At 36.2% G+C, this 19,979-nt stretch overlaps 3 protein-coding genes across 6 annotated transcripts; 1 reads left to right on the top strand and 2 right to left on the bottom strand.

Annotated features, from left to right (window-relative positions):
• Positions 1–21: 21 nt before the first annotated feature.
• dnajc16 (DnaJ (Hsp40) homolog, subfamily C, member 16) lies at positions 22–9,699 on the top strand. 4 transcript variants are annotated; one of them, XM_082146189.1, is made up of 15 exons: positions 22–956; positions 2,049–2,243; positions 2,345–2,411; positions 2,492–2,822; positions 2,915–3,099; positions 3,178–3,282; positions 3,366–3,524; positions 4,804–4,934; positions 5,014–5,191; positions 5,533–5,718; positions 5,886–5,962; positions 6,130–6,210; positions 6,289–6,378; positions 6,928–7,101; positions 7,856–9,699. In XM_082146189.1, the coding sequence occupies exons 1-15, from the start codon at positions 931–933 to the stop codon at positions 8,262–8,264; spliced, it is 2,394 nt and encodes a 797-aa protein (XP_082002315.1). In that variant the 5' UTR covers positions 22–930; the 3' UTR covers positions 8,265–9,699. The 4 variants fall into 4 exon arrangements, with proteins under 4 accessions (XP_082002315.1, XP_082002316.1, XP_082002317.1 ...); XM_082146190.1 differs by having other exon boundaries at positions 46–956; positions 6,931–7,101; XM_082146191.1 differs by having other exon boundaries at positions 47–956; positions 5,536–5,718; positions 6,931–7,101.
• agmat (agmatinase (putative)) lies at positions 8,931–13,928 on the bottom strand. Its single transcript, XM_082146248.1, has 7 exons — positions 13,470–13,928; positions 12,505–12,707; positions 12,355–12,403; positions 12,074–12,269; positions 11,190–11,369; positions 10,635–10,719; positions 8,931–10,543 (listed from the first exon to the last, which is right to left on the bottom strand). Exons 1-7 carry the CDS (start codon positions 13,775–13,777, stop codon positions 10,470–10,472), a joined length of 1,095 nt encoding a protein of 364 aa, XP_082002374.1. The 5' UTR covers positions 13,778–13,928; the 3' UTR covers positions 8,931–10,469.
• Positions 13,929–14,187: 259 nt separating this feature from the next.
• Positions 14,188–19,927, bottom strand: pink1 (PTEN induced kinase 1). Its single transcript, XM_082146211.1, has 8 exons — positions 19,429–19,927; positions 17,874–18,140; positions 17,619–17,722; positions 17,353–17,535; positions 16,435–16,598; positions 16,220–16,344; positions 15,866–16,096; positions 14,188–15,243 (listed from the first exon to the last, which is right to left on the bottom strand). Exons 1-8 carry the CDS (start codon positions 19,783–19,785, stop codon positions 14,953–14,955), a joined length of 1,722 nt encoding a protein of 573 aa, XP_082002337.1. The 5' UTR covers positions 19,786–19,927; the 3' UTR covers positions 14,188–14,952.
• Between the last annotated feature and the right edge of the window lie 52 nt (positions 19,928–19,979).

The raw sequence follows: 19,979 nt of genomic DNA on the forward strand, positions 1-19,979 counted from the left end.
TGTATCAGCCATGCTTAAATTCGTTTTTAATCTGTTATAGTTTTGATAATGTGTATGGCCTTAATCTTAAAATAATATTCTTAGTCTTAACATGATCATGTTTCACGTTGTGGTCCTGGGGGTGGCCACTTTCATCAGAAGAAGTGAGCTAGCTTCTAACTCTAAGCGAATTCTGAACGGACCGCCACGGCAGACCTCTTTGCGTGATCACGAAGGTAGGCTAATGGCTGAATCAAAATTTATAAGCAAAATCACGGGAATCAATAGCCTAATACAGCCCAGTTGTGCTAAAATAAATATCATGAGACGTCCATCATCAGATTAATGATATGGAAAAGTTAAGTTAGAGCCGCTAAAGCCAGTGCTACTACCCATGCGAACATGAACACTAAGCTTTTCCCTCCAAAAATATAGCCTAAAACTTATCTCCAAATGCAAAACTGACATTAACAAAATGCAATAATGCAATAACAGCTGAAAAAGTACTTGGGTGTGTGTTTGATTTTATATTTACCGTTCAATAATGCAATCGCTGCTGTCTGTCCCATATAAGAACATGACAGCCAGCGTACGTTTTGGAACTATTGGGGCTTACATTAACCACGTGACAGCCATAGCGGCGACATCAAAGAGTGTCGCAACTCTCTCTCTCTATGGCTCTGGACATTGCTATTTGGAGTCTGCATTGGAGTCTCTGTATTAAAATGTTAATCAGACCTATGTCCAGTCTGTTTAGTGGGGTTTGAAAGAAACGTGTTTTTGTAAAGGCATGGTAATGCCACGTTAAATGTCTGAGAGAGAGAGAGAGAGAGAGAGAGAGAGTGAGAGTGAGTGTGTGTGTGTGTGTGTGTGTGTATGTGCCGCTATGAATCTCTGCTAATATCAATGCGCATGTGTCATGGTTTATGAACGCGTCACTCAGATGGATGGATGAACTTCTCTAACCATTCGTTGTGGTATATTCATAATCCATTCATGTTTTAATAGTCTTCTCTCGTTTTGATGTCATATTCGTGATAAATGCATGAGCTAGCTTACAGGCTAGCTGGATAATGCACATTCGTCAGAGGTCGTTCTACTGTAACTGCATGTCCTGTTATTATCGCCCTTATATTATAGCGCGTTTAATTGGTTATTTTCTTCTACCTTTTATTGCGCTTTATGTCGCGTTTTTATGTAATGGTCTAAACGAGACTAGCATGTGTCACAGACATCCATTTGAAACTTCTGTATATTGCATGAAAGCTTACAGTATTTGAAATGGACACCTTTTATTTTAATACGCATGTTATTTTGTATGTTTATTTGGGATGTGGCAGACGAAGGCAGTTCGTCAATGAAGACTGAAATGAAATGAAAAACAGACCCATAATCATGAATATTTTTTATTCATAGATCTATTCAGTTTTATATTAATATTGTTTATACTATTAAACTATTGATTAATATTGGGTAATAGCTTTCAGTTGTATATTTTCAGGTAGGCCTATTTTAATTCTAGTTTAGGTTTAATAATTCTGTTGTATTATTTCATGAATTTTTAAGTTTCTATTTAACTTTTATTTTAGTTGTAGTAATTTCTGTACTTCTATTTAAACTAGTTTTCTCCCCCCCCCAGTCATTTGTCAATTAAGGCAACATTTTAAATTTACGTTTTTCATAATATTTATATTTCATATTATTTTAGCTTTATTTCAAATACCAAAAATTATTGCTCTAGTTTTAGTTAACAATAACAATGCAATTGATTTATATAATTCCTTTATTTATGTAGGCCTACACATTTATTTATAAATTTACCCTTCACATTTTGTTGTAGCCTATTTATTCCACACACACACACACACACAAAAAAATACAAATTCACAAATAAATATTTAATGTTTAGATGTTTATCTATTTGGGTTGTTTGTTGTTGTTTATTAGAAATATTTTATGCAATTGTCTTACTTTAATTTTTTTTATAATTAAATACCTATTTACTTTATAATATTTCATACTTCAGTATTATCTCCATAATAACCTTCATAATGTCATTATTGTGATAGTCTCTGGGCAGCAGAACACATGGTCATGATGAGGATGGTGGTGGTATTGCTCTCTGTGATGATGGTCTACGTACTCCTGATGGACGCTGTGGTGGAAAGCACTGCAGAATTTGATCCATATAAGGTTCTTGGAGTCACCAGAAGCGCAAGCCAAGCGGAAATCAAGAAAGTGTACAAACGCCTGGCCAAAGAATGGTGAGAGTGCTATTTTTTGTAGATTGTAATACTTATACAGTAATTTAATAATGTCTAAATAAGAATGGTACAACATGGTCCTCTTTCATTTCTACTGTCAGGCATCCTGATAAAAACAAAAATCCTGAAGCAGAAGACATGTTCATCAAGATAACAAAGTCTTATGAGGTACTGCAGCTTATATAGACTCCGAACAGATTACATGTTGTCAGAAGTAAGGCCGATGTTAACTTAATGTTACTCCATAGATCTTAACAAATGAGGAGAAGAGAGCCAGCTACAATCGCTATGGACAAACAGACAACACTCATCCGTATGGTCGCGGCCATTATGGTTTCCACCACTTTCATGACAACTTCTACTTTGACGAGTCTTTCTTCCACTTTCCCTTCAACAATAAGGGTGGCCGGGACTTTGCTGACAGCAAGTACACGTTGCATTTCAACCAGTATGTCAATGAAGTTGTGCCTGACAGCTTCAAGAGGCCTTACTTGATCAAGATTACCTCAGACTGGTGCTTTAGCTGCATCCATATCGAGCCAATCTGGAAAGAAACAGTGCAGGAATTGGAAACTCTGGGTGAGAGGTTGTCGATTTTCTAGAAATGAGTTACTAGAGTTAAAATGAGTTTAAGTTGAGTTCCTTCAAGTACTTTTTTTTCTCATTTCTAGGGATTGGAATCGGTGTGGTCGATGTTGGTTACGAGCGCCGTTTATCAAATCACCTGGGCGCACATCAGACTCCGTCCATTCTTGGTGTTGTCAATGGAAAAGTGTCTTTCTTTCATTACGCTGTTGTTAAGGGCCACCTGATGCAGTTCGTAGAGGATTTGCTGCCACAGAGACTAGTCGAAAAGGTTAGCGAACACCCTCATTCACTCCCAATGTCTGCATCTTCTTCTGGTCTAAAACATCTCCTTCATGGATGTCTGTAGGTCACAGACAAGAACAACCAAGAGTTTCTTAAGAGCTGGCATGAGCTGAACAAGCCACACGTTCTCCTGTTTGACCAAGTGCCTTCGGTTCCTCTGCTTTACAAGGTAAAGTTGGTTAGTAACCTCGAGAATTGCCAATACTCCTTCCAGTACCCCAATGACTGATCGTTTCCATTACTTTTCAATAGCTAACAGCGTTTGCCTACAAGGATTACGTGCAGTTTGGATATGTGGATCAAGGTCTTTCTGAGACTGCTGACCTGCTCAGAAAATTCAATATTAACACTTACGCTCCAACCATGCTTGTCTTCAAAGAGGACGTGGAGAAGCCTGCAGACATTATACAGGTAGACCTTTTGCTTTAACTTCTGTAGGTCATATTGATTGAACGAAGTCTGTTGCTGGCATAAATCAACATATGTAGTTGATGGATTCACCTGTTTATGTTGAGATTAAGTTGTGCTATTTGGAACATTCTTTAGTTTATTTTGTATCAAACTATTTTTATTTGAAAGGTCCTGGGTTGGGTTGCACCAGCCATTCGGAAGTTCTCACTGAAATTGGAATGAGTCCACACTAGAGGCTTAGTAACTACTAGCTAGTTTGTAATTTACTTTATAAGACTGCACCATTTGTTCTTAGGTAGTAGGTCTTAAGCTCTCCGTAAAGTAATGCGTAGTCGCATAATATGATGTTTACCCTCAATAATCCAAGAGCAGCCTTCAAATACATTGTTACATGGAAATGCCATGGATTTCAGTTTATCCTTGATTAACTTTTTTTTGCCTAGCAATCATTGTTATGATGTTATTTCCATCAAGAGGTGCATACATTTTTGGTAAAGGTCTTGTATTGCCAATGCAAGAGTCCAGCACTCTGTAAAGTCTCCTCCAGCACATCCCAAAGACTTTCAATGAATTTAAGATCTGAACTCAAAGTTGATAATTCATGTGTGAAAATGATTCTTCATGCTCCCTCCAAACCATTCTTTCACAGTTTGAGCCTGATGAATCTTGACATTGTCATCCTGGAATATGGCCATGATGTGTCTTCCTACATGCTTGTTTAAGAAATGAAAAGCTACACACTCCATCAATTAGGGTTAGAAGAACTGTTGCCAAACATATAACATGCCAGAAACATAACAATCACTGCAATAATGATCCAATCATACACTCTTAAGTGTTTGCCTATTTAAATCCAAACAGCGACTTTTTTTGGCCGGGCAGTGTATTTAGTTTATACGTAGAGTTGCGTTTCAACTAAGTTTAATGGTGCAACGCAAATATATTTAGCAGTGCGTAAGTTGTAACTTAATGCCCCTTCATGTCAAAACTAGCCTACTGGTGCGACCGGCCCTGGATCCTGGTCCTAGAAGGTTGTAGGCCCTCGATCAACCTCCTTGTTAGCCCTGAAACAACATTCACAAACTAATTAGGTTAGGGCTTCAGCAACATCTTGCTTCCCTCTGATTTTAGAGATTCTTAATGGTTAATATTAGGTTTGCATGCTTTGTTCCAGGACCAACAAACGATGCCTTGCTTGGAAAATGGTGGTCATATGAGATGTTTGAGAAGACATAAATGTGTTTACCTCTGACTTTCAATTGACTATCTTCTCCCTCAGGCTAAAGGGATGAAGAAGCAGATAATAGATGAGTTCATCTCCAACAACAGGTTCCTAATGGCCCCTCGTCTGGTAAACCAGAAGCTATTTGATGAGCTTTGCCCAGTTAAACAGTTCCATCGACGCAGGAAGTAAGATGGCTATGTAAAAATCAGTATTTAATCTGGTGCAACATGTCTTTTCAAAAGGTCTGCGATGTCTTTTTCATAGATATTGCGTTCTACTGATCACTGGTGAGGAAGAGTCCTTCGCCACAGGAAATGAAGCGTTCCTTTCACTAGCCTCTACTAACACTAATGATGTATTGCGGTTTGCTTACGTCTACCAGCGACGGCAGCAGCCTCTATGTGATGTTCTTCTACAGAACAAAGACGGCACACCACCACAGGTAGACCCTATCTTCTCCATGCAGTTTAAGGGGCTTTCGCAACGGAGGAACGTTTTCATAGTTCCTATAACTATTGGAGGAAGTACCCAATTTTTGGCAGGAAAGGAAAATTCCATCTATGGCGGTGAAAGAGTTAATTTTGTAATAAAGTTCAGAACTATTTTACATTGAAATCTTGACATTTTACATAGAAAGTTTTCATTGATATTATCGTTAATTAAAATGACCAATCGGTTAATTGGTTATTGGCCTGTTTTCCAATCAAAGTCATCAATATTGGCAAAATCCACAATTGGCCACTGACCACAGAAGTCAGCAGCTTTGATTGTGTGTGTTTTAAGCAGGTGGTGATTCTGGAGAGGCGTAATGAAGCTGGTAAGATCCTGTATAAGCCAATCTTGGGAGGATGGAACGGCAGTAAGGAGGACAAACACAAGCTCCAGGAGGAACTCGAAAGACTGCAGAAGGATCCCTCCATCCTCAACTATGACGCCATTCTCCCAGAGCTCAACAATGAGTTCGCCTCGGTGAGTCTCTCAGGGTTTGCTTTTCATGGAGCGTCTTTAATTGAGAAATTAGCACTGACCTACATGCATGTTTCAGTAGAGATCCATGTCCAAATAGTGTTCTGAATTTGCTGTATCAGTCAAGTGTCCTACAATAGTTTAACTTTTGTACATTTATTTATTTTCAGATGTTTTTAATAAGATGGATTTACACGGCATATGACTACTTGTCTGAAATTATTGATGATCTTCTTCACAATAACTGGTAAGAGAATAAAACACCATTTGACCCTTCGCTAAGCTCCTCCCCCTTTGGTTACGATTACTCAGATAAACTTTACGAAATATCCCTTAGTGGCAGATGCCAACTCATCTTTCAGTAATATTTGGATATTTAATATTCTATATCAGTTAATTTTCTTTCTTTTGCAGGCGTGAGATGATGCCCCTCATGTCTTTATTGTTCTCTGCACTTTTTATTTTATTTGGCACAGTAGTTATTCAAGCTTTTAGGTGAGATTTATTGCTCTCTTAAATTTGATGTGTCTTTCATTAAGAAGAGACATTCAACATTACTGTTTCCATTTTCAGTGACTCAAGTGAGGAAAAACAGCCCAAAGCAAAATCAAATGAGACTGCTAAGACAGAGAACGGTTCACCAAACTCCTCCAACACATCCAGGTTGTCTCGTATATCATGTTTGAATAAATCATTCCACAGAACTTAATCTATTTTAATAATGCAACATTTCTAAGTATCATATTGTTTATTGGATGACATTAAAGATTTTATTATCAATATTGTTCAATTTTGGATATTTAATTATGCAAGCTAATTTCTTATTTTTACATTTAGATTATATCATTTATTCATAATTTGTATATGATTATAACTGTATATTGTAATCTTTAGCAGATTTGAAAATTAATATCCATTTCTTACTGTACTCTGTAATGTTGTGATGCTTAAAATCACTTAAAACAACAGATTTGTCACTTTGTCACTTATCTAAATGACAAAAAAACAGATTCTATAGTAAAAGAAATATAAAATGTGAATATCAGCCTATACAGCAATATAGCATTTAAAACAATTGTATTATATTTTAATAACAGCCATAACACAAACATAATTATCTATTTATAGGCCAGAATTTTTATATAGATGCTTTCCTACTTTATTTCATCATATCACTTTTCATTTTATTTTTCACTTTACTTTTTTTCCCAGCAGTCGTCCACCAAAGAAGAACTTTGTGGAGGTGACAGAGTTAACCGACATCACATACACCAGTAACCTGGTGAAGTTGAGGCCGGGTCACATCAATGTAGTTCTGGTACTTACTGATGCCACGAAGAACATCCTGCTCAGCAAGTTTGCCAAGGAGGTTTATTCATTCACAGGGTGAGCCCTCATACATGCCATACCTTTGCAGTTACATTGTCTAAAAAAAAGAACCGCTTATACTACGGTTACCACACCTCAAAACATTGTTCAGATTATGTATTTCAAGACATTTGTCAGGTTTTTGTCCTTAAAAGGCTGTGTTTAGGACAAATTTCTTCTCATTCTACGCCCCCGTTGCTAATTCCAAAACGTCCTTATAGAGCTAGTAATGGAGGCTTGAGCCATTGATAGCAGAGACTAATGCAGTTATTAGAGAGAGAGAGAGAGAGAGAGAGAGATTCTGCGTCTCTCAACAGTGTTTGGCAGCAGCGTCTATACTAATATCGAAACTGTACGTTTATCTGCTTCAAGAACAGCGCCGGAATTATGACCTCTAGCTTATAAGTAGCTAAACTATTTTACTGATGAAATCCTGATGAAACTGACAACACGTTTCTGTGCGAGTGTGTGTGAGAGTGTGTGCTTTCCTTTCAATACATAATAAATGGAAATAATGTGTCGTTTTTATCCTATTGTTTACTATATTTATTCGCTCAATAAGCCAACAGAAGTGGGTGTTTACATGCCGGGCGAAATCGGGGTAATGAGCAAAAATCTGGCTGTGTCGATTGGTTTATTCCACGTTTAACCAATTATTCCACGTTAGTTTATAATGCATTTACATGACCACACGTGTTGTTGGCTTATTAAAGCATGATCGGTTTAAGAACGTACATTTAAACGCTCTCAATGTTTCCTTTTTTCCTCGCAGGAGTTTGACACTACACTTCTCCTTCCTGAATGTGGATAAACACGGTGAATGGATGACTGCTGTGCTGGAGTACGCTCAGGACGCCGTGCAGATCGACACGGACGAGGACGAGGTGTCCGGCCGCAAAGCAGACTACACGGGGTACGTTCTAGCCCTCAATGGCCATAAGAAATACCTGTGTCTTTTCAAGCCAGTCTACACAGGTGAAGACTTGGATAGCAAGCCGGAAGAGGAAGGAGGAGGATCCCGATCCAGGAAGGGCATCACACGCTCCAGATCCACAACTCTTCAGATCCACCACAAACTGGATCGACTCGGGCTCTGGATGGAGCGACTGATGGAAGGGACTCTGCCCCGGTACTACGTCCCAGCCTGGCCCGGTCTGGATAAGATCACTGTCAATAAATAAAGCCTCATGGAAGCTAGCATGCTTTTGCTAGAGCTAATAACCCAGCTGCACCAAAGGCCTCAGCGAAACCAGACTTGATGCTGCTCAGAGCGCAGATGATCGTGAGACGATTATACGTAAGAGTTTGCAGAAGTTACTTAAGTTTAGCAGTGTGGAGGAACGGAAGTACTTGAATCGACACGGATGCTGTTTCTGACTTCTTGGACATATTTACTTTAGCTGCTCTAGTGGAGGGCTTTACGGTCAGTTTGGGTCTTCTGTATTTATTTCAAAGGTTGTTGGTTGAGAGCCAAAATATTGATACAGCTGACGCTGTTATATAGCTATATAGTACTATATAGTATAGTAGTAGTGTTATATAGTACTATTATATAGCTTTCAATTTTTGACATTTCATTTCCACAAACAACATTGCAACATGCTGCTAGTTTAAAATAGCTAACAAAAAGTAGCATAACAAACATGAACACTGTAGACTTTTTAGTCATAACTATGTTTACTCATGACAATGCTGTGAATTTTTATGTTTTACAATTTTAAGAGACACTTTCCCTTTTAATTTCACCCCTTTAATCAAGAAAGTAACTTTTTGCTTACATTTTACAGTAAGATTTTCCTATACATTAACTTTAGTTAATGCAATAACTGAAATAACAAACAAACAAATACTTTAACAGCATTTATTGATCATGGATAATGTACATTTTTACAGCACATATATGAACATTTTTATCATGTGAAAATAGTGATTCATTATTATTATTATTATATTGATGCCTAATCCATCAACTAAGTAACTAATTGCATTAACTAATGTTAACATTCAAGTGTAAAAAAAAAAAAAAAAAAAGTTTTACTTGCAATTCCTTACCAAAAATTAATTTTAGGGCGAAATAAAATTAAAATAAAATACTTGGGCGACTTTGAGACATTTAATTTCTATTTGTTAGAATTCAAATTGGCCAAAAGTGCCATTTTAAACATTTTAAATAATTTGAACATTACAAACAATATAGCTTTTACAGATTTTAGTCTTTTATTTTGTTCACATAAACATTCAACAAATTAAGAACTGTACTGTAAGTACCGCAGCTCTTTGTCAAATGCCGATACTTGTGATAGAAACTTTAACACAAACTGGCACGACTTTACAGCAATACCTGTAAAATATGAGCTGTGTTTCAGTCACAAGGTGTAAATAGTTACATGATTATATTTAATGTCTATGTATGTAAAGATGTCATATGGGTTTGTGTCTCTAAAAATGTAAGTTTTGAGAAGTTACCAGATGGATAGTGTAAGTAAAGCTCTTTATTGACCTTTACCAGACACATTCAGCTATATAGTGCAGCTAACAAATGAGCAGGTAAACATTAAAATGACTAATAGTGCCAGATTTCCAGTTGCGTTCTTTCATTAAAGATGTGCTGTGGCATGCAAAAAAATATTCTCAACAGTACGTAGAGAAGAAATAATAATACACTTGATCGGAAGTATCTTGTACTATGCATTTCATGTTAGCTGTGGAAGGCCATTTTAGTGGTAATGTATTTGTTTGATTATCTATCACATATGCACAGAAAGTTGTGGGTGCGTTAAATCCACTCCTGTATGAAGTCTTCCATTACTGACGCAATCTGAGTGAGGAGTAATATTACTTCATTCGTATGGTGTTCAATGAACATTCATTATACTTTATAATTAATAATGCGGTATTGGTGCCATTGTACTATATTAGCATTTTATTATATATGTTTTGCGATGCACTGGTAAATATCTTAAATTTAAGATAGTCAGCATTAAATCATGCCAAATTTTCATGGCTTACTGTATTAACTCTGTATGACTAAATGTATTTCATGTCTGTGGTGTAAAATATTGACACTGTATCATGTTATTATATAATCCGTTTTATTTATTAATCTATTAAAAATGGGTTTAAAACTATATCAAATAAACATGAAATGTTTTAGTTCCATAATTTTTGTGAAAAAATATCATTTCATTTCACCTCACAATTCATAAACAATCAAGGGTTATTGCTATCATAAATTGTAATAGTACGATATTGTTTTGCTACTTCAAATAAAGGTATTTGTTGCTGAAAATAATTTGAATGCCCATTTTGTTCATAAATCATGTACATTTTCTGACAATGCGCAATTACCTGGGACATTTCACGAACATCTTAGAAAAATAAAGCAATCAATAGTATTTGACTTTCGGAAGGACACACAGCATCTCAAAAAGGAGGTTAGCACCAGTCAAAGCAGTGTTTCCTATGAAAAACAGTATGAGAAATGAAAACATTCTGCATTAATGAAATCATTTTCATCTTAAATGACTTATTTACCCAATGTAATACAGTACCTGTGGTGTCATAAGGTGGGGCAACCTCAACCAAATCACAACCGACAAGATTAAGACCTCGACAACCTCGGATGATTTCCAGACCCTGAAAGCAAAATTTCAAAAGACATTATTCTTCAAGCAAACCTACTGTTAATGTGTGCAAAGTCTAAGAGCTGCTCAAACCTGAGTGTGGGATCTTGGCTACATCCCAATCACACATTACCAGTACTGACTGAATAGTGTGTCAGATTAGGTTAGATAGTTAGATATGTCCCAGTATGTTAAAAAAAATTGTGCTTCAAAGATGCCGGTATGCACTGTTGGATTTACTGGACCGGTGGATATTCGAAATATGTATCCATGCATGAATGTAAAAGTGTGCAGATCCATCCTAGATACTTATCTGTCACAGATTATATATTTCTAGTGTACATTCTTTAGTCATATTTAAATGCATACTTGTAAATGTATGACTGTCATCAAGCGAACCCAAAGACCTTCTTTAGCTGGTTTGGGGAGTTTGATTAGTTGCAGATCTCCAGGAGCAGGATTGAGCATCTCTGATGGACATACCTGAATGGGTGTGAGACCCGCAATCTCGGGCGTTCCTGTCCCGGGAGCGAATGCAGGGTCCAGACTGTCTATGTCAAAGCTGAGATAGACAGGTCCGGTTCCCATCTGTGAGCGAACCTCCTCCATGAGAGGGACAAGAGATTTGTGCCAGCACTCCACAACCTCGACTACACGGAAACCCTGGAAAGAGCAAAAAAGTCAATTAAAATACATTTAAATATATATATAAATAAATATATAAATATGTATATATACGTATATGTATCTTTCTAGATCAAGGGGGTTAAAAAATGATATGCTTAATTAAAAAAATTTTTTTTATATAATAGTTAATTAATACATTAAATAATAAATAATAATAATTAATATAAAATTGTATATGTCTATATATATATATATATATATATATATATATACACAATAAAATATTCATACAATTATATATATATATATAAAGTTAATTAATCAATTAAATAAATAAGTAAATAAATTAAATATTATATATATAAATAATAATAGAATAAAAATAAATAATTAATTAATTAATTGAATATTATATATATATAATATATATTAATATAATAATAATAATAAATCAGTTAATTTAATATTATATAAAATACGAGTAATATTATATATAATATATAAAATAATAATATTATATATATATATATATATATATGATAATGAATTAACTAATACAATAATAATAACTAATAATAATAAATCAATTAATTTAATATATATAATGAGTATATTATTATAATATAAAATAATACTATTACAATATGCCCATATATATATATATATATATATATAAAAATAAAAATATAAAATGATATATATATATATTTAGTGTGTGTGCGTGTATAAAATCCTGATACCTGTGCTCGGCTCCACTCATAATTATCTGGAGAATAACTCGGCCCTCTAAGTCCAATCTGGACGACCCTCTTACAGTCCAGGAGACCCTCATCCACACAGCGCCTGAAAGGGGTCCCGTGGCCAATCTTCTCACCCAGAATCATGTCACTAGTGTCCGCATGGGCATCCACATGTATTAGGCCCACTGGACCATGTCTGAACAGCAGAAACAGCAATGTTTCAGACTAAATGTAAGTTAGTAATGTAAACTTTGAGGGAGGCCTGCTGAGTGTGCACCAACCTCTCAGCCACTGCCTGAAGAATCGGGTATGCAATTGTGTGATCTCCTCCTGGGAATCCAAGACAAATTGAAAAGGGATAGTAACATACATATTTAGAGTAGATTCAACACTGATCTGAGTATTCCTGCATATTGAAACTGTTCTCTCACCCAGTGTAAGTGGGATGCACCCTGTGGCCACAATTTTACGGTATCCCTCACGTATTCTTTTGCATGTGTCCTTCAGGTCATAAAGATTGACGTTAATGTCACCGATATCTGCCACTCTTAGTGATTCGTACGGGGCCGCTCTTGTCCAGCCGTTGAATGGCCTTAACATAGAAGATTCTGCCCTGATGTGCCTCGGACCAAATCTGTAGAGTAAAAGAGACTCACTTTTGTTCACTGGATATTAGGTTTATATAAATGGAAAATAAATAATGAACATTTCCTCCACGTCACAAATGATGTATTATGTTTAATGGCATTCTGTGGTGAAAAGGCCATTTAAATTTTTTTTAAATAAATAAAAATTGTAATAAAATAACTCACTAATTTCATAGCTAGCATTTTATGTATCATACATACTTTTAAATGATATTTTCACATGTTCTGCATTATTTTACAGCTTGATTGGAAATATATTATTATCTTTATAAATTACATGTGTGTGTGTGTGTGCATGTCTGTGTAAATATGTGTATACATATGTGTACAAGTAGGCTATATAATATACACATACACACTCCCATACATAATTTTTTGTTTTTAAATTACGTGTTTGTGTGGGTGCTTGCTTGGCTTATGATAATTTACAATTATACAACCCAAAAACTGTCATATAAGCTGCTGGGACCAAGATGGGTCTTGTGCATGTTGCCCACTTGGGTCCCACCTAGTACCAAGTTTAATCCTACATGAAATGTATCTGGGCAATTAACATGGGGCCATTATGGCCATTATATTAACATGGGGCCAACATGGGCCATGTTGGCTGGGCTGGATTTTACCCGCGGATAATCCTACATGGGGCCCATTTTTCAGCCCATTTCATACCCATATGGGCCCCACATACAAATGTTGGCTGGGCTGGATTTTAGCGACACTCATGAATATGGATTAATGTACAGTATTACCTTGCACCGGGACGGTTGGATGTTCCGGTGTCGATAGGAACCCCGATAAACGCCGCGTCCAGCCCGTCCGCTGTTTCCTGAAACGGTAGTTTGCACATAGTCGCGATCCCGCTGACTCTCGCCACAAACTCCGCGCTCGGTGGGACATTGAAACCTTTCCCGGACATTCGCCGTGTGCAAGACACACTGCTCTTATTCCCGTCAACGTTTCCCCATTTAATGACTCTCTGAGAAGCACACGTTTTAAAAACCTGAGAGCCACCAAAGACTACTCGAGTTTTAGTAGCAATTTTGATTGAAGAAAACATGTTTAGCGTCGCATGAAACGAACTCGTGCACAAATTGTCGAAAAATGCAATGCAACAACTCTTAGTAGTCCGTCTGAAGGTTAAGGTTTAGCAAATATGTAAATGCAGAGTTGTATCTGCCAGTATTAGTTCAGGGGATTCAGAATGAACTTTAGCCTCTGGCGTGATACAGGGGCTGGGTCACTCTGTGTGTGTGTGTTGTCGCAATTAAATACTGCCATACTATTCCTACTAGGAATGCAGTATGTAGTAGCCCATGCATACTTAATTCCCAGGAGGACTGGAGCAATATGCCCATGCCTCTTGGGAAATGCCTTTGCCATTTTATCCAAAAGTAATGCAAATATTACAATGATAATATACTGCAGTGTATGTACACATGCTTTTAAAAACTCATCAAATATAACCACTCAAATCACCAAACTGTTTTATTACTACATTGCAAAAGATAAGAGTACATATTTCCATATTATTCAAACTCTTCTTTTTGGTTTCTTTCCAGGATATACATTATAAAGTCAGCATGCATTTAAAAGTCACTCTACTTACTTTTAATGCGCAATGCCTGGTCTTATTGTACAATTTATCGGAACATGTTATTTAAAAGACTGTCATAGTGAACTTATCAAAACTTGCTCCACCTCTGACTTGCCTTTCCTTTTCAAATCACATCACAAATCCCAAGCATTTTTTCAAGCTCTCCAATCAATTCTGGTAAACAACACCAATGTTTCATGACACAACCAGTCATCAAAGATAATATCAAATTCACATTGAATATCCTGTCAGAAATGCATCAACTTTTTAAATGTCTTCTGCATTTATTTGCCTGATTTCTCTTAAGCACTATCCTAAATGGTGTGATACACTGTGCCTAATAATGCATTATTAATTATGCATGAGTTTGTACCTGGTTTGAGTCAGTGTGGTTATTATGCTGATATGTTTATTCTTAAGTGTTCTAAACTGCATAAAGTATTCTTATATATAATGAAAAGTGCAAATGCATAAATTGTCATCATTTCAAAATATGTCAGTGATAGACATAAAAGTTAAAGTGCTTTCACAGTCTACAGAAAGAAATGAAAGGAACAGCTTGGAAAAATGATCACTCACTTTGTAATCAGCTGTGCTTGTTTCTACAGTAAACACACACACACACACACACACACACACTATAGTTCAGGGTAGTGCATGAGGGGAGATTGCCACTGCTCTTGTCCATACATGAGGAAGCTGACAGCGGTGCGGACGTCCTCCAGGTCTATGTTGGCGAGGAAGGATCTCTGGAGTTCAGTTTCTACAGAGCTTCCGCTGGGTCCACGACTCTTCAGGAGAACCACAGCAGACTGACACAGCAGCCAGTCCATCATTTTATCCATTTTGGCCCGATCCAAGCTGGCCAAGACACGCTTGCCCCACAGGCTGATGTGAAGAACGTTAGCGGCCACACGTGCACTGGGGCGCTGGAAACGAGAGAAGAAAATATAAATATTACTTAAATGTGCTACAGAAATCAGGTAATGAACAGGTTTATCTTCTAGGTCAGTGTTCTTAGTCAAATCTAAAGTGATAATGAGTTTCTATGGGTACATTTCAAACTACCATTTTATGACCAATATTGATACAGTCAAATAACTGATACGCAGAAATTATTTTAATTATGCTTTATTTTTGCATTTTGAAACCAAAAACTACATGATCATAACATTATAACAATAAAAAAAAATACTATTTATAGTTATAATAATAAAATATTTAATATCAATTTAAAAAATGTGTCTTTTGAAAAGGTTAAAAACTGTCAAAAACACAGGTCATATTTCAAAATAATATTTGATTAAATTAATTATACACTGGTCAAAATTATATTTGCTTAAAATTAACATTTAGGACCATTAAGTTTTTCTCCAATGTACGGGAACCCCTCTGAAATCATCTGTATATATATACATTTTATTATTATTATTTTTTATATATATAGATTTACCATGTTTTGTAAAACAAAAAAAAACAAAAAAATTATCCAAAAGCAGATATTTTTCTTTGGCCAGTATATGTGGTACTGTTTGGTGGTGAGGGTTATACCTTGCGAGTGTTTCTGTGTAGCAGGAGCTTCACTACTAGCTGAACATCAGCAGGAACATCAGCAGGAAGTGGAGGGAGTTGTCTTTCCTGATAACTGCGGCTGTCCAGCCCCTGTGAGCCGTAGAAGGGGTTTGGCTGACCGAAGAGCTCGTAGGCAATCGCCCCTACGGCCCAGACATCTGCTTTACTGTAATCAATCGTCACCCCTGGACCTGGGACTGCTGTGGCCACCTAGAAGATCAAGTAAAGTTAGCATAGTTACATATCATGCATTTTTTATCAAATAAATGCAGCCCTGGTCTAACATCTTAGCTGACATGTCATGTTTCAAGAGTAATTCCTGAAGTTTCTCACCTCAGGTGCCATCAGACAGGAGTTTCCCCCTCTGTTGATCGACCAGCTGTTGAAGGGCAGTTTGATGCCAAAATCCTCAGCCAGACAGCACCCAAAGTCAGTGATCACCAGTCTGGGACACCCGGCTTTACAATAAATAAAAACACGTAACAGCATGATTGAAGCATTTACCTAACGCTGGCACAACACTGCAAGTCTACACTGGAGACTCTTACTGCTGTCATATTCCAGGAGCACATTGTCTGATTTGAGGTCTCTGTGAGCGATGCCCTGTCTGCACAGGTGGTCCACCCCTTCCAGCAGCTGCAGCAACATGAGAGAGGCCTGCATCTGGTCTGGCTCACACACCTTCAGGTACTGCCGCAGGGTGTATGGGTAACTACAGCACAGGCGCATCAAGAGATTTATCAGATAAAACAATGACCACAACCACCATTCATCAGAAAATGAGTCTAAAGGCCTGCAAAAACTTGTATCTCACTGGATCTTTTATATATATATATATATATATAAATAACATTTGACAATAAATAAATATTATAAATAATATTAATAATATATAAAATAATATATAAAATATAATAATTATTTAATGTATTTCTTATTTTAATAATGCATAAATAATAAATTCTTTAATAAATAAATATAATAATTATGATGAATTATTAATCTTATTGTTTTTGTATTTTTTTATTTGTTATTTTATAATAAATATAATTATTACTGCTATAATTAATTATAATGTCATTTAATTTTTTATAAATATTTTTATGAAAATAAATATAACTATTAATAATTGTGTTCATTATTAACAATTATAATGTTTTAGTATTTATTTTACTAATATATAATTGTATATTTACATATAAATATAATTATTACTACTATTCTTATATGTTATTTATTGTTTTATTTATTATAATTTTTATAATAATATTTGTATGAAAATAAATATAATTATTTCTTATTAATTATTATTAAAAAATTTTTTTTTATTATTTGTATTCTATTTATTTACAATAATTTCATAATAAATATATTTTTATAATAAATAAATAAAATCATATTTATTGCTATTCTAATTAATTATTATTATTTTATTTATTTATTTTTTTAGCAGAGTGCTTCCTCACTTCTTCATGACCAGGAACAGTGTTCGATTCCTGCCCAAACCCAGTGGATTGAGTCGGGCAGGCAGGACATCAGGGTACTCCTCCTGAGCTCCAGGCAGCAGCGGGACCTCCCCGGTGAAGGCCCGGTACACTGTGATCACGTTGGGATGAGCGGTCAGCCGTTTAGGCACTGTTCCAAAGTGCCTGTAAAAATAGCAAAGCCACTGGCAATGATTCAGTGTATTTTAAGGCCATGTTGTACTGCTAAAGTTCACATACAAACTCACCCATCCAAAGCAATCTTTTCTTGCTCTTTGGATAAAGCACGTGGACATGCAGGAACCAACTCCATAGACATAGAGCGAAGGATGGCGTCACTTGATGAACTAGCCTACAGGACAGTATCAAATGTTCAGTCTGCCATTAGAAAAACCTGTTGATGTATTCTGGAACACTCTATGTATATGTATTCTACACAAAATGCAAAAAATTTCTCATTTCCAAAATAGAATTAATAATGCTAAAATGCTGTAACTTCTCACCCCAATGTTCCACATCATTTTCATAGCTAAAGGAAAGCTGGGTGTAGCAGGGAACGGCCCTGATTTCTCATTGCCAGTTTCCTTCTGGTTCAGGTCCACCAGTGAACACTTCTCTCTCTCCGCAGGGGCCGCGAACGGAGCCGCTGCCTCATACACGGCTGCACTGCAACCTTTCCCGATCTGTTTCCCAGTGACATAGTCCTCCAACTTGTACCCTGAGGTAAAGGGCTTCAGCGGGCTCTGGAAGTTCTTCTTAGTGAATACGGCCTACATTGTGAAACATTGTGAGAAAAAATTCAAATGAACATGTAAATAAAAATGTAATTGCAGTTGAAACACACTTGCAATGTTTTTGTAGCAGGATCATTTTTCCAGATTAAAAAAAAAAAAAAAAAAAAAAAATAGAATGGATAAATTGTATTCCTAAGAAATGCAGTTGCACTTGCAGACGAATTATAATGGATTACAGATGTAATTGATAAGATGTAATTTGCATATATTTATAATACTCTCTGCATACCGTTTGCATATGTACTTGTGGTTAAACCTATTTAATTACTTAACTGACTAGGTTCAATTACATTTAGAAGTACATTTACAATTATATCCATTTATCCAAAGCGACTTAGAAAAGAGGAACAAATGCAATTCATCAAAGAGCAAACATTATTTGTAATTTACAAAGCCAGGTTTATTAGACAGCTAGATTAGGAAGCAAGATAGAAGAGAATCATTTTTTGTTTCTGTGTGTTTGCCAGAAGTAACTAGTAATCTGACACAATAAATAATTTAATCAATAATGGCATGTAAAAACCTGAAATTACTATGGTAGTCTTTAGTACTTTTCTAAGTAGTTCATGACAACTAATGACCGGTTTAATTTAATAACTTGTCATTTCCTTCACTTTTTTACCAATTGCATTTAATTATGTGTAACAAGGAATATGAAATGTAATATTATATTAACCCTCTGGTACAGTTCAGTCTTTTTTTTTCATCTATTGGAAACGTTCAGTAAATTTCACAGTTTTAGAGTAAAACGTACTCAAGTTCACTTTTAAAAACTTTTTTCACCTCAGCAATAATCTGCCAAGTGACATATTTAAAAAGAGACCAAACTTCAGGCTGTGCTCTAAAGCAATATAAATGTTTAAGTTGGAAATTTCATTTTCAGGTTCATGCTCAAAAAGTGAATAAATGGATTATAACTACTGCATAAATACAAGTACCATGAAAAAAAAAAACTAAAAATAATATATAAAAGCATTATCTAACTAAAATATAGAACAATAAATTAATTGAAATACTAATAAAAAAGATTAACAGTACCAGAGGATTAACTGAACAAATATAACGAGACACACACACACACACACACTTGCATTCAAAGAATACATTTTTTTCCAGTTCATGCATTCCCTGGGAATCAAACCCATAACCATGTTCTACTGTTTGAGCTACAGGAATGCTCAATGATAATTATCATCATCATCATCATCATCATTTGATATACAACTGTAGTCACTGTTGTGTTCTTCTGGGATGCTGTGGTCACCTGTATCTTCTGACACACAGCAACGCTTGTCCTGTCCTCCTCCAACTGCTGTTCAATCAGGGTTAAACCCACCCCAAAAGCCAGGAAAACAGCCCTGTTCCTGGGTGAACCAACCCCAATCACTCTCCTAAAAGCGCCGGACTGGAGCTGGGCGGCCAGCCCGCTGAGAGACAGGCGGAAGAAGCGGTACCGGCCAGGCAAGAAGGTCTGCGGCTGAACGGTGCGGGTCGGCCGGGACACACGCAGTCGCTCACCGCGGAACTTCGCTGCCACACGGCCGGCTGGTTTGAAGAGACCCAGCTGGAAAACTGACCTCGCCAGCTCCAACCCCCGACCGAGAGCATGTTTCACTGACATTTTGAGCCAAATAAACAACTAAAGTTCGCGTTGACAGAAAAAACAATTAGGCCCCCTTTACTTCTCCCTGCATTATTTCTCAAGGACAGTGTTTATGTAATGCTGATTGGTCGGCGACCAATTTTCAAAATAAAAGTCAGAAGGCAGGTATTTCACAATAAAAGTCCAGGTGGCATGTATTTTAAAATAAAAGT

Source organism: Leuciscus leuciscus (genome assembly GCF_965113295.1).
Source record: "Leuciscus leuciscus genome assembly, chromosome: 18".
NCBI classification, from domain to species: Eukaryota; Metazoa; Chordata; class Actinopteri; order Cypriniformes; family Leuciscidae; genus Leuciscus; species Leuciscus leuciscus.